General features: G+C 35.0%; 1 protein-coding gene across 11 annotated transcripts in view; it reads right to left on the bottom strand.

Moving 5' to 3' along the window:
• CACNA2D1 (calcium voltage-gated channel auxiliary subunit alpha2delta 1) overlaps positions 1–12773 on the bottom strand; it is a 518973-nt gene that overhangs the window by 247098 nt on the left and 259102 nt on the right. For all 11 annotated transcript variants that reach the window (XM_055283394.1, XM_055283393.2, XM_055283395.1 and 8 more), the window contains exon 4: positions 2607–2666. In XM_055283394.1, coding sequence (XP_055139369.1) covers positions 2607–2666 — 60 coding nt within the window. The remainder of the gene's footprint in view (positions 1–2606; positions 2667–12773) is intronic.

The following is a 12773-nucleotide window of genomic DNA, read 5'->3' as shown; positions in this document are numbered from 1 at the left end:
ATTTCACCATAGAAGATTTAGTAATGGCTTTTTTATTATTGTGGGACTGATTTGTCCTCTTGCACAATGGTCTTTAGCAGTACTGCTACTTGGATATAGGCACGAAAAAGTAGAAAATAGGGGTTACATTTCAAGATCATTTTTTTCACTTTTTGACATCTCTAAGAATACAGCATACAATTGCTGATGCATCATAATTTAAGTGGCTTTTTTGGTGGGGGCTGGGGGGAGATGGAGTCTCTCTCTGTTGCCCAGGCTGGAGTGGTGCAGTGGCATGATCTTGGCTCACTGCACCCTCCACCTCCCAGGTTCAAGTGATTCTCCTGCCTCAGCCTACCAAGTAGCTGGGATTACAGGCATGCACCACCACGCACAGCTAAGTTTTGTATTTTTAGTGAAGATAGGGTTTCTCCATGTTGACAAGGCTGGTTTCGAACTTCTGGCCTCAAGTAATCCACCCACCTTGGCCTCCCAAAGTGCTGGGATTACAGGTGTGAGCCACCATGCCTGGCCAAGTGGCTTTTTCTTAGAAATAAGTAAAATAAATAGAATGACTAAGTGCCTTACAATTGATGATTTACATTCAATAAAATATGGTAATAGCAAACTTGAATTGAGAGTTTTTGTGTTGTGTTTGTGTTGTGGTCACCCATTACCTCAATATAGAAAACAAAATCATTGCCAAATTTTAGTGTTAATGAGCCCAGTATTAAGGAGTTCACAATGTATCTAGGAAATGAAACCTTATGTCTAGAAATTAATAAATAGTTAAATCAAACAACAACAATGATATAGGCATTACTACAACCCTACTTGCCAAGTTTTTTTTTCCACATTATTGTTCCTTAGAAAAGTGAAAACAACATACAACTAACAAACGACTACTTAAAATACTACCAAATGACTTTAATGCAAAGAAAAAGGGTGTTTTGAACAGGGAATGTGTAATCTATATATTTCAGAGGCTGATTTTGTGTGTCCATTTTGAGTTCTCCGAATTACTGAAGATTCAATCTAAAACAGCACCAAGGGTATTGTATCTATGCTAGGCAGAATACATGATCTAGCCATACATCTATTATGACTTTACACTGCTTTTACCATGCACGCTTTATGTTGTGGGAGATAAGGGAAGAGTAATTTATATTTAATGTTGTTAATGAAACATATATTTAGCTAGATTTGTTTTGCTGTTTTTTGCCTATTTGCAAAAACAAAAAAAAATAGTTTTATCTAAAAGCAACTAAGTATATTGTAAGCCCCTTCATTCACTAGATGAGCTTACAGTTTGCTCGATGCTCTAGGAGCTTATGTTTTTAGCTTGATCATTGATTTTTCTCCTTAATATATCATGGATAGCAAATTGATCTTTATTAACTTGTATATGACAAAGGTTGTAGACAAAGCCAATGCCTACATAATATTAATACCAATCAAGTTAAGTGATATGATCAGGCTAGTAGAGAATCAAACAAACTGGCAGTTGTCAAATAGTCTCTCTCATTAGTAGACTGTTTAAAATATATAAATTAGTGATAAACAGTAAAAATAAATAATATCACAAGTATCAAGAACAGAAGACTATTATATAAGTGAATTAAATATCATTTAGTGCATTTTCCTTTGATATTCAACATAATCATACAAACACAAAGAAGTGCTAATTCCTAAACCTCAGTTTATGTCTACTGAAGCACAAGTACATACCTTCAAATTTGAGACTTTTGCTTTGCAAAGAGTACAATTAAGCTGTCGCTCACATTCTAAACCTATTTTAAATGTGGGAAGGTAGAGGGCAGTTGGTTATATCCCCAAAATGAGTTGTCTGGAAGTTTTCTGTGATCAGAAATTATACAGATTTTCTTTCACTACAACTGTAATCACTCAAATATGTAACAGAAGTACTTTCTGATTATTAAGGAAATATTTTTTTTTTTTACTGTGCCCCTTGGCTATAAGAGGATAAATGACAGATATGCAGACCTTATCACAAGGAGAATTTCTGCTATTTCTATAAACTAGTAACTCTTAGTTCATAAAACAAGTTTATTAAGAAAAAAAAAAACATGCAACGCTAATGTCAGCTGGCATTTCTCAAAGTAGGCCAGAGTAGAAGAGAGATTACTTCTAGCTAAAGTGAAGCAAATTAAATTTTAAGAAGTTGAATATATTCATTCTCACTTCCATCATATTGCCCACCATCAAGGTGATTATAATATGTATACTGCTTCTTACAAACTCAAAGTAGTTAAAAGCAACTTTTTTCAACTTGTATATTCATATCGACAAAAATTATTCAGATATTAAAATTTAATGCTATTTTTAATGTATTTTATAAATAATGTACCTTTAATTATGGGAGAACATTTCAAGGGTTTTAAAGGTTTTTTTTTTTTGGTAATATGGAACATAAGAAAGTACATTTTGGCTAACTTAATTGGCCCTGATTACCCAAAAGCAATTTCTTTAAAAAGCAACAAGTATGGTTATTTTTAATCCCACAACATCATAAGATTCCATCATTAAAATATATTTTTATATGAACATAATTATCCATATGCAATATGTCAAGCTACTTAAATCAAGTAGTTAAAAGGGGTTCTTACTGCAAAATCTTCCCTCCACTGGTGAGCTGCTTGAACTTTCTCCGCTTCCAATGCCAGGCGCTGAAAAACAAACAATAAATCTTAGAATTCAAATGACCACATAATATGGAATTGTTATATAAAATGCTTGGGCTTTCTAATCAATTTTGAGGACATAAAAAGCAGAAGATGATCCTTATGATTCATAAACTCTAAATCATTTAGTAATCTAACCTACTAAAGTTGATGTATGTATATTTACTCCTCAGCAATATAAATAATATACTATTCTTGAATACCATTAAGTTTGTTACCTCTGCCATCATCAGCTATATTGTCCTCTATGAGTGCTTTCTTTCAATGACTAATACTTCAGTTTTTAGAAAAAAACTCGAGTACATTTATTTTCATAGAATCTATTTAGTAAATACCTTTGGAGCATACATTTCTCTTAAAAAATGACATTGAGAGATTAATATGCACTAAACAATATACTAGGCACCTTCTTAAATACATATTGAGTTTTTACCAAAAGCCACAAAAGCTGAAATAACTTCCCCTTTGATGAAGTACACCTTTAGTAGTTCTTTCAGCGATAATCTTTGATAGAGGATTTGTGCATCTGAAAATTGCTTTATTTCACTTTCAATCGTGTATGCGAAAGTAGTTAAGAATTATAAGCCAATTTATTTTCCTATAGCACTTTCGAAATGCTATTCCACTAAGTTCAGTGGGAGATGACATTGCTAGTGTCAGCCTGCCAATCACTTTTTACAAACTTTTTTCCTCTACTCCAGTAGCTTTTAGACTTTTCTCTTTGTATTTTTCAACTTCACTATGATGTTCTCCATGTGATAGGCTTTCATAAGACAGTGACTTTTTTTTTTTTTTTTTTTTTTTTTTTTTTTTTGAGACGGAGTCTGGCTCTGTCGCCCAGGCTGGAGTGCAGTGGCGCGATCTCGGCTCACTGCAAGCTCCGCCTCCCGGGTTCACGCCATTCTCCTGCCTCAGCCTCTCCGAGTAGCTGGGACTACAGGCGCCCGCCACCACGCCCGGCTAATTTTTTGTATTTTTTTTTTTAGTAGAGACGGGGTTTCACCATGGTCTCGATCTCCTGACCTCATGATCCGCCCGCCTCGGCCTCCCAAAGCGCTGGGATTACAAGCGTGAGCCACCGCGCCCGGCCAAGACAGTGACATTTAATGGTTAGGAACACAGAGTTGGGGACCCGACTGCCTAGATTTGAATACCAGCCTTGCAAACTACTAGCTGTGCAACCTTGGGAAAAGTTAAGACTCTCCTCCCATTCTCTCATGTGAATAATGTGAAAGCCTGCCTCATGGCTTATTGGAAGGACTAAATGAGTTACGAAGTGCTTAGAACAGTGGCTGGCACAGAGTAAACAATACATACGTCAGCTATCAACTTCAAAGAGTAATGGTTCTGTTTTCTCCCTGGATCCCCTTGAGAAAATAGTGCGCATTGAGTTTATTTGTGGTTTGCCTTATGCAGCTAGAAGATAGTGATAAAACTGAGGAAACAGAAAAGTAAATATAATAAATATACTAAACTCACTTATTAAGGTATAGAAATTATCAGGTTAGGTTTAAAAAATTACAAATCTGAGTCATTTATTGATTCATGCTGTTTGTGATCTATGAACTATTCCTCAGTATAAGTTCTTCCTGTGGAGGTCCAGTCTACACTGGATAAACATCCTTCCAGATCAGTTTTTATATTAATGTATTGGCTTCTATCCCTGTGATTTATTATAATCTATCCATTCTTCTAAGCTGTTACATAGGTTTTATCAGTGACTCTATAATATTGCCTAGCGGGAGATCTCAATGTAAGAGTCCGAAAGCTAAATTTAAGTGAAAATCTACCATAGTGTGCCAAAAGGACAACGGTTTTGTTTTTCACTAGTAGGCAGAAATGGAGTATATAAGAAGCTAGAAATTGTACCACATAGAGTAACCAAAAGGCGGCTCCCTCTCCCTACAAAAACAAAAAACTAAACAGCAAAGCCAAAAGACAAGCATATACGTTTCAGGAACACTGCATCATAATACTTTTAGAAACTCAACTTCAAATGAAAAATGAAGCAAAAAATGAATAAAATGGCAAAAGGAATGGAAATGGAAGCAACTCTTTTATAGAAACACTTCAGTATGGGAAGATAAGGAAAGCGAAGACAGAATGAGAAAATAAGCATGAAGGCTTTTCCTTTTTTTTGATATAGGGTCTCACTTTGTCTCCCAGCCTGGAGTACAGTGGTGCAATCATAGCTCACTGCAACCCTGCAGCCTTGACCTCCTTGGATTAAGTGATCCTCCCACTTCAGCCTCCTAAGTAGCTGGGACTACAGGTGTGCATCAAGAAACCCGGCTTTTTTTTTTTTTTTTTTTGGAAAGATGGGGTCTCAAACTCCTAGCCTCAAATTATCCTCCTATCTCAGCCTCCCAAAGTGCTGGTATTGCAGGCATGAGCCATCCTGCCCGGCCAAAGACATGCCCTTGACAAAATTCGCAATGTAAATCTTCACCCATTTTTTTTTTTTTTAAAAAAGCAGTATAATAATAGTAACTAAACTTTTACATGTATGGGCAAAAAAAAAAAAAAAAATTTTGGAACTTAAAATTCTGCATAAAATACTAAACCTTTTCAGATTAAGAAACATCAGAACTCTAAAATGTCTTTGTGTCTTGGAGAAGAATATTAAGATTTTTCTTCAGAATACACAGGAGGACGCTGTTTCACCAAACAAAACACACTAGTGAGCATTCACCCACAAGGCTATGCAGTTTCCAAGGTACCAGCTGTAACTCTACCAGATCTTTCCTCCTTGGGAGTGCATGAGAAAGTGCAATTCAACTGATCTGACCCAGAATCACGTGGCTTATGACTTGAATATAATCCATGTTTACTAAGTTATAGTGATAGTAATCATCACAGTTAACTATTTCCAGAGAAACAGAGTAACAGTGGCAACAAACTATAACACAATTCCCTAGGAGGAAGAGAGTCCAAATCAGCTTCATTTATATGTATTTTGAACACTAATTTTATAAAGTAAATGCCCTGTATTGTGAGACTCTGAAAAAGTTTTTAGAAAAATAAAGAAAGGCATGAAGTTATGTATACCAAAGAAGTTATATATTTTAAAAGGTTGGTCTGAAGCTTGAAAGTTGCTAAATTTCATATCCCCAGGTTGGAATTTTAGAAATATGTAATCATGAAAACTCTACTCCTGTTAATTTCTTTGTTCATGAAGAAATTAATAAATATTTTTACCTAGCAAATTTCATGACAAAGCATATAATACTAAACTTTAGATACTCAGTCTATCTTGGGACTAGAGTCAACAGTCACTGGGTGGTGCTATTTCTTGCAGCAAAAAACCAGCCGGTCATTACTTATAGAAAACAGACATGTCTTCTAGACACTTTAAGCCTTTAATTCACTTCTGTTTTGGTCAAGTGACATTTTATTTTTAAAGCTAATGAGCTACCATTAAATGGCACCGGTGAATTGTGTTAAGGCTGTCAAAGGCCAGGCTCATGGCTCATGCCTGTAATCCCAATACTTTGGGAAGGGGGGGGCGGGAAAATCTGTTGAGGCCAGGAGTTCAAGACCAGCCTGGGCAGCATAGTGAGATCCTGTCTCTAAAAAAATAACACAATTAGCCAGGCATGGTGGCACATGCCTATCATCCCAGCTACTCAGGGGGCTGAGGCAGGAGGGTCACTTGGATCCAGGAGTTCAAAGTTACAGTGATCTATGATGGTACCACTGCACTGCAGCCTGAGCTATAGTGCAAGACTCTGTCTCAAAAAAAAAAAAAAAAAAATTAAAAAGAGACATAAAATTTCCAATAAAATGTGAGTATCTGCTCAATAGAACATCCCTGTTTCCATAGTTGGCTACATAAGTATATCCTGTAACAATAACTTACTTCAGGGAAAAAAAAAACATTTTTCTGATTTATGGCACAGCATAATATAGAATCAGACCTTAAAACCAAACTGAGCACCACACAGAAATAAAAAACCTGGATTACAATGAATACCTATGAGAAAAATTTGAAGCTGAATTCTAATATTAAGATATTCAGCAAGGTTTATTAAATGGCTTTATTGTAAATGACATACCACATGTATATATGAAAATCCTTTGGATATCAAATAAGTATTTATACAAAGTAATAGATGTGTTAAGAATGTATACATCCCTACCTACCTATTGGTTTGAACATTTAAAATAGAAAATCACTGTAAAGGTTTTAAGGACTTACAACTATAACAAAATAGACTTGACCCCAGACTTTCTGACTCCAAAGCTTATGCTCCTTCCACAAGACCATTCTTTAGATTCCCATAAAACTCATCACAGTACATATGAAGACAGACTAATATCAAAACCAAAACACTAGTAGAATTCAATTTCAGGTTAATAAAAAAACCCGCGTAAAGTTTTAGAAATTACTAAAAAATGAAAAACAAAGCCAGCAGCAACAACAAAAATCGTATTTTAGTTGGGAACCATCTTTACAGGTCTTGTCCTCAAATCCTGGGAGATTATTGCTAATCAGTAAAAACACTTTTGCTATGCAGTGGTCTGCAGGGAGAAGGATAGCGAATGAAGAGGTTTTATCAGATCAGAGAAAGATCAGCTCCCTTGAAGGTCTATTCATTCTCGACCTTTACTTTTTGTCATATCTTCACCTTTTCCATTAGCGTTGAATTCTGTCAGGTGATATAAACTTCTATAAAAGCAGTATTTTACAGTATATAAAGATATAATTCTACTACCCTAATCAATATCCACATATATTTTTCCAAAAAAATAGACTATTTTCCAAACATGTAAGTAACTTGTTTCCTAGATTGCAAATTTATTGTAAGTTAAAGATAAAATTTGCTTTCTGAAATTATGAGAAATTTTCTTTTGATAGTTTTAAAAAGAAACCATCAGGGATCATATAACAGTTCAGTTACACTCCCATAATGTTGGTACTCTTGTTTATATACAAAGATTTGACTTACAGACACCATTTAAACAAATTATCACGAAATTTCAAAACAATTTCTTCAGCTAATGTAAGTCAAGATTTTCCTTTTTAATAAAAGGTAATAGAGATCTACAACAGCTAATCCAAATAAAATATGCATGTGTTATGTTATTAATCTTCAAACAGTTAACACCCAATAAAGATTAGCAAATTATTGTATTATACCTATGTTGACAATTCAATTATCACTCTAGGAGCTTCACCTACTATCTTCATCAAAAGGTTCTTAGCATATCAAAAGGATCAGGATAATCATTTGAATCTTCTCACAATACCTACCGAAAATAGCAGACTTAGGTGAATGAACAGACTTCAGTGTTCGAAAGAAAAGCCTATAGATACAATCAATTACTTTGGATCTATGGTATAATGAACATGCACTTGTAAATCAGACAGATCTGGTTTCCAATTCTGGTGCTGCTTTTCATTAACAACAAAATTTTAGGTAATAAAGCTAACAATTTTGCATCTAGGATTTTCTTAGCCTTACATTTTCTACTTGGCATTCTACATATCTAGCATAATACAAACTCAGTAAAGTTTTGCTTCCGTATGAACCTGACAAACATGAACCCATAGAATAGGCTATGTCAGAACTATAATCACCGATGGCCTCTTCAACACGTAAATATGAGTGAAATAAATGAAAAAAATCTTAGTAGTCCTTAAGTTTTCACTGTATTTTTAACCCTGCAGAAAAGCCCTGGTCTATAAAACCATAGGGTAACCAAAAGCATATGCAATTCAGGGAATACAACAGTTCAGTTCAGTAAAATAAGTTCAATTTTATTTTATTTTTACCACAAATAGAATAAGAAAGCAGAGATCATTGTGTTCTGGCTGTGACATCTTATTTTTTCTGAAGGGCAGGGAAGGGTATAGGCAAGGTGTGACATTTCTTCAGCATTTCTTATGCTGATAGGAAGTCTTGAAGACCTCAACAGACGTAACAGCATAATACTTCCATGAATATTTACTCAAAGGTAAAATGTTCTTTTTCCAATAACCTTAACCAGATAATGGGAAAAATGCAGTTTAAATTCATATAAACATGTATGTTCAGCAGAATTCTACCAAAGGCTTCTAACAATTTGTTATATCCTAGTGAACAAGGATTTTACTAGGAAAATCTTAATGTGCAGAGAAATTGCTCTGTATGTTTAAATCATATGTGCTGTACTTACAGATTGTTAAAAATCTTTCTATAAAGAAATATTATTAGTACTCTGAAAAGGTTCTGTTAGCTAAAGAAGCGAGGCTGGAAACTGGGATTTGAGGATTAAAAGTTATAAAATGTAAACAGATTAACCAGGATGAGTTAACTTTGGTACATTTCAACATTTGATAATTGCAGCAACTAGATAAATACCCTGACTGGGGGAAAAGTTATTTGTAGGACAAGAAGCCTAGTGTGTTTGCTTCTATTCAATAAACATTTACTAAGGTTCATTATATGCAAGTTTACAGAATAAAAAATATAAAACATAGTTTTATCAACTATGCTTCTAAAGGGACTTTATATTCATATACCATACACATCATATACACTCACACATAATATCATGTGGTCAGTGTTTTACAGATGCTTTCTCAATAGTTAAACTATACATGCTTCACTCGTTTTACTTTATTTCAGTGGCCTCTCCCACATGGAGAATACATTTTTAAAATACTGCTTCTATCATGATGCGAATATCTCAAAGAACAGGAATGATCCTAAAAATAGTGTCATTAGCCAATGACAAGATTTAGCTACAGGTCTCTACATTTTTTTTTTGTTTTTCTGGCGGGGGAGGGTGCGGGCGGGGGAGGGGGCAGAAGGTATTGGGGAAGCTAAAAATACTGAAAAGCACAGAAACAGTCAACCACCCCAGAATTCACCTTGATCTTTATATTTGCTTTATAACTGTTTATGTAAGAAAAAAAAGTATTACAAATCACCTTGAAGTTCACCTTATTCACCTCTTCTGACCAATTTCCCTACACAGAGCAATCACCATAATAAATTGATCTATAACCTTAGGCATTGGTTGGAAGTGTATTTTTAAAAAATATGTAAATATCATCTGATATTGATATTGTTGATTCTCCTTGCTAATAGGCTACATGCAAAGAGAAATTCCACAAGTTTCATGAGGAATGATTTATCTAAGAAGAAACCCATCACCCTTTCAAGGTCTGGATTGAACAAACAAATTGCAATCAATGGTGTATGTGAAATTATTTGCTGAAGCTTTTGGAAAGTTAAGATAATATCTGGAGGAGGACAAAACCCCTCAGGGAAACTAAACTGGAGCCATTTCTAAGATTTTTTCCAGCATCAAAATTTTATACATCAATTGCATATTTACTAACAGAATATAGAACAGGAATTATTTCTTAATACAAACCTACCTATTCCTTCACTCCATCAAGAGACCATCAGTCTTTCTTCACAGGCACTCATGATGCAGTTTGAAAGATTCTAAATCATCATCACTTAAGCAAGGCAACTTAACCAAAGACATGTTGATCCCCTCTCACTATTGTGCTATAGGTTAGCAAGCCCATCCTTATAAAGATGACTAAACACTGTTTTTATGTTTTACTTATGCTTGCCTAAAAAATTTTTGCAGCCACATTACAGATAAATCTTATAATGCACAAGGTATAATGTAACGATACAGATAAACTCTTTTTGATAGCTGTCATTTTCTTACAACTGATTTCATGTCAGATTATGGGAAACAAAAATCTCATAATACAAATACGATTTCTCTTTCTAGCCTAAGCTTTAAGGGAGTGTAATATATGCAAAACATACAAATAAAACTTGCTGAAATCAAGCCAGTCATCATTTATTTTTCTATCTGTGGCCAAGTGAAAAATAAAACTTTCGCCTCATAGCTTCTGGAGTGTGTCCTATAGCTTTCAACCTCATCTGCCATATTCATGAAATACTTTAAAATTAACCACAAAGCTTCAACTCTAATCTTCAGAGATGTAATTAGTTCCAAATAAGTTGGCAGACCCTTGAAATACAGAAGGCAGGGTACGGGAGATATCATCTGGTGAGAACAAAACTCCTTTTAGCAGGATGAAAATAAATAATACACAACTATTATCATACCTTCTTTTGGATCTACAGCGCAAAATAAAATAAAAGGTTGTCCAAGTGAATATAATTTGCAGCTCTACGTTTTGCCACCTGCAATGAATTACGTGTTGAACTTGTTCAACAAACCTGGACCTCATGAAAACCCCTCCAATCCCACCATCATCCAAAGATTCTGATTCTATAGCTGGTGTCATTCCTGAAAATCTACATGTTTAATATGTTACACCTTTTCCGTAGATAAACCTTGAAAACACTCTTCGAGAGGGTAATATTTTAGAGCTATTAGACATATGGATTGAGTTACTTTTTAAGAAGAACTGTTCTAAATAGCAATATAATTATCCTAAGACAACAAAATAGTCCATGCCCTTCACTAGTTCCATAACTTTATGCTATCATGGTCTATCAGGCAATACTCAATTCGCTCTCCCTCTAAATCACTAAATGTGAGTTCACTCAGTGCAGGAAGCAGTTCTTTCACATCTGTGCACCTCCAGTATCTTATACAATGTGCAGCAGAGTGTAGGCACTCAGTAAGTGTGTATGGAAATGTGGAAACAATCATTTCCAAGCCTTTTCAAGGTTGTATCAACATTTATAACTAGGTTCACCAAGTCTTCGTCATTCAGTATTATAATACTTAGACATTCTGTGACTTTCTGGCCACAAAAGCTGTCCTCCTACATGACAAGCATACATCACCACCTAATTCTTAAAAATTGCTAGATTAACTCAACACTACCTGTCACTTAAAAAGTAGTAGAATATTGCTAGGGAATTGGCAAGGATACACACTAATCCATGTAATTCCACTCTGGGGTCTTAGAATTTTAGATACTGTCAGTTACCTTATTCTCTACATGTTGACTGCTGCAGATGCAAAAACCCAGGAAGGAATCAGTGTGGAGAAGGGAGAGAAAATGGACTGTGGAGAGGAAAAAAAAACAAACAAAAAAGAGGACCATTCCTAATACTATAGTCCTGCTGATAATCTAGTCTAAAATCCCACAAAATTAAGTCACAACATCAAACTATTTATATTAGGAGATCATCCACTCAGAGAATGCAAATATCTCTTCAGCTTGAGAACTGCATTCTGGTATGTCACACAAATTCCAAAGGCCTTCAATCACTTTGCATAACAACCAAATTGCCTACAAATAAACACCAACCTAAGTAGCCCTAAATTGGTTGTTTTATGTCCCATGTGACCGCTCCTTTACATATCTAGCAATTATTTTTTACTACCATGAATAACTAAGGAAGCATAATACAGTAAAAACAGCTCTGCCACTTATGACCAGCAGCATATTAATAACTTTTACCACAATTTCTCAACTATAAAATGAGAATTTTAGTAGTGCATATATCATTTTGTATTATAAGGGGTAAATATGTGCTTAGTATTCAATAAGTAGAATCTATTCTATATTAAAAACTAAGGTAGAGAAGTTAGACTCATCATAAAGTCAATAAACTGAATTCTTAAAATTATCACCAAAAACATTACATACACCTGAGAGAAAAAAAGCCATCTTAAATTCTTTCCATAATAAAGTTATTGCAAAGGGCATACCTTCGCTGAGACTAGAAACTTCGGAATTGTTTTGACTATATTAGTCCTCTGAATTAGTCCCAATTTCAATCACCATGTTGAGAGAAATTTCTCCTTGGGTGCCTCACATTTCTGCATGTCACATGAACAGAGGCAAAGAGAGACTAGTTTTTCAAGAATCCATAGCAAACAGCCTTGGAATATTAGAGATAGTGTCTCCCTCGAGAGCAAGGGGGCAGATGTTTGTCGCCCAGAAAAATAAAAATGATCCTCTAGGGCAAGTGCAGTGTCCTGGAAGACTCGTTTAAACGACTGGGGTTTCCCAAGCTCAGGGTTCATCAGCTGTAACACATACCATTGCATACACCATATGCTCTTGGGCCACTCAGCAGCAAGCTCACTGGGTTTGAGAGTCCAGAGATACTGATGCGAACACAAAGCTCATGCTGCCTACCTTGCCATGAG

Source organism: Symphalangus syndactylus, chromosome 6 (assembly GCF_028878055.3).
Source record: "Symphalangus syndactylus isolate Jambi chromosome 6, NHGRI_mSymSyn1-v2.1_pri, whole genome shotgun sequence".
NCBI classification, from domain to species: domain Eukaryota; kingdom Metazoa; phylum Chordata; class Mammalia; order Primates; family Hylobatidae; genus Symphalangus; species Symphalangus syndactylus.
Note: the sequence above shows the minus strand (reverse complement) of the source record. Positions and strands in the feature narration are given on the sequence as shown.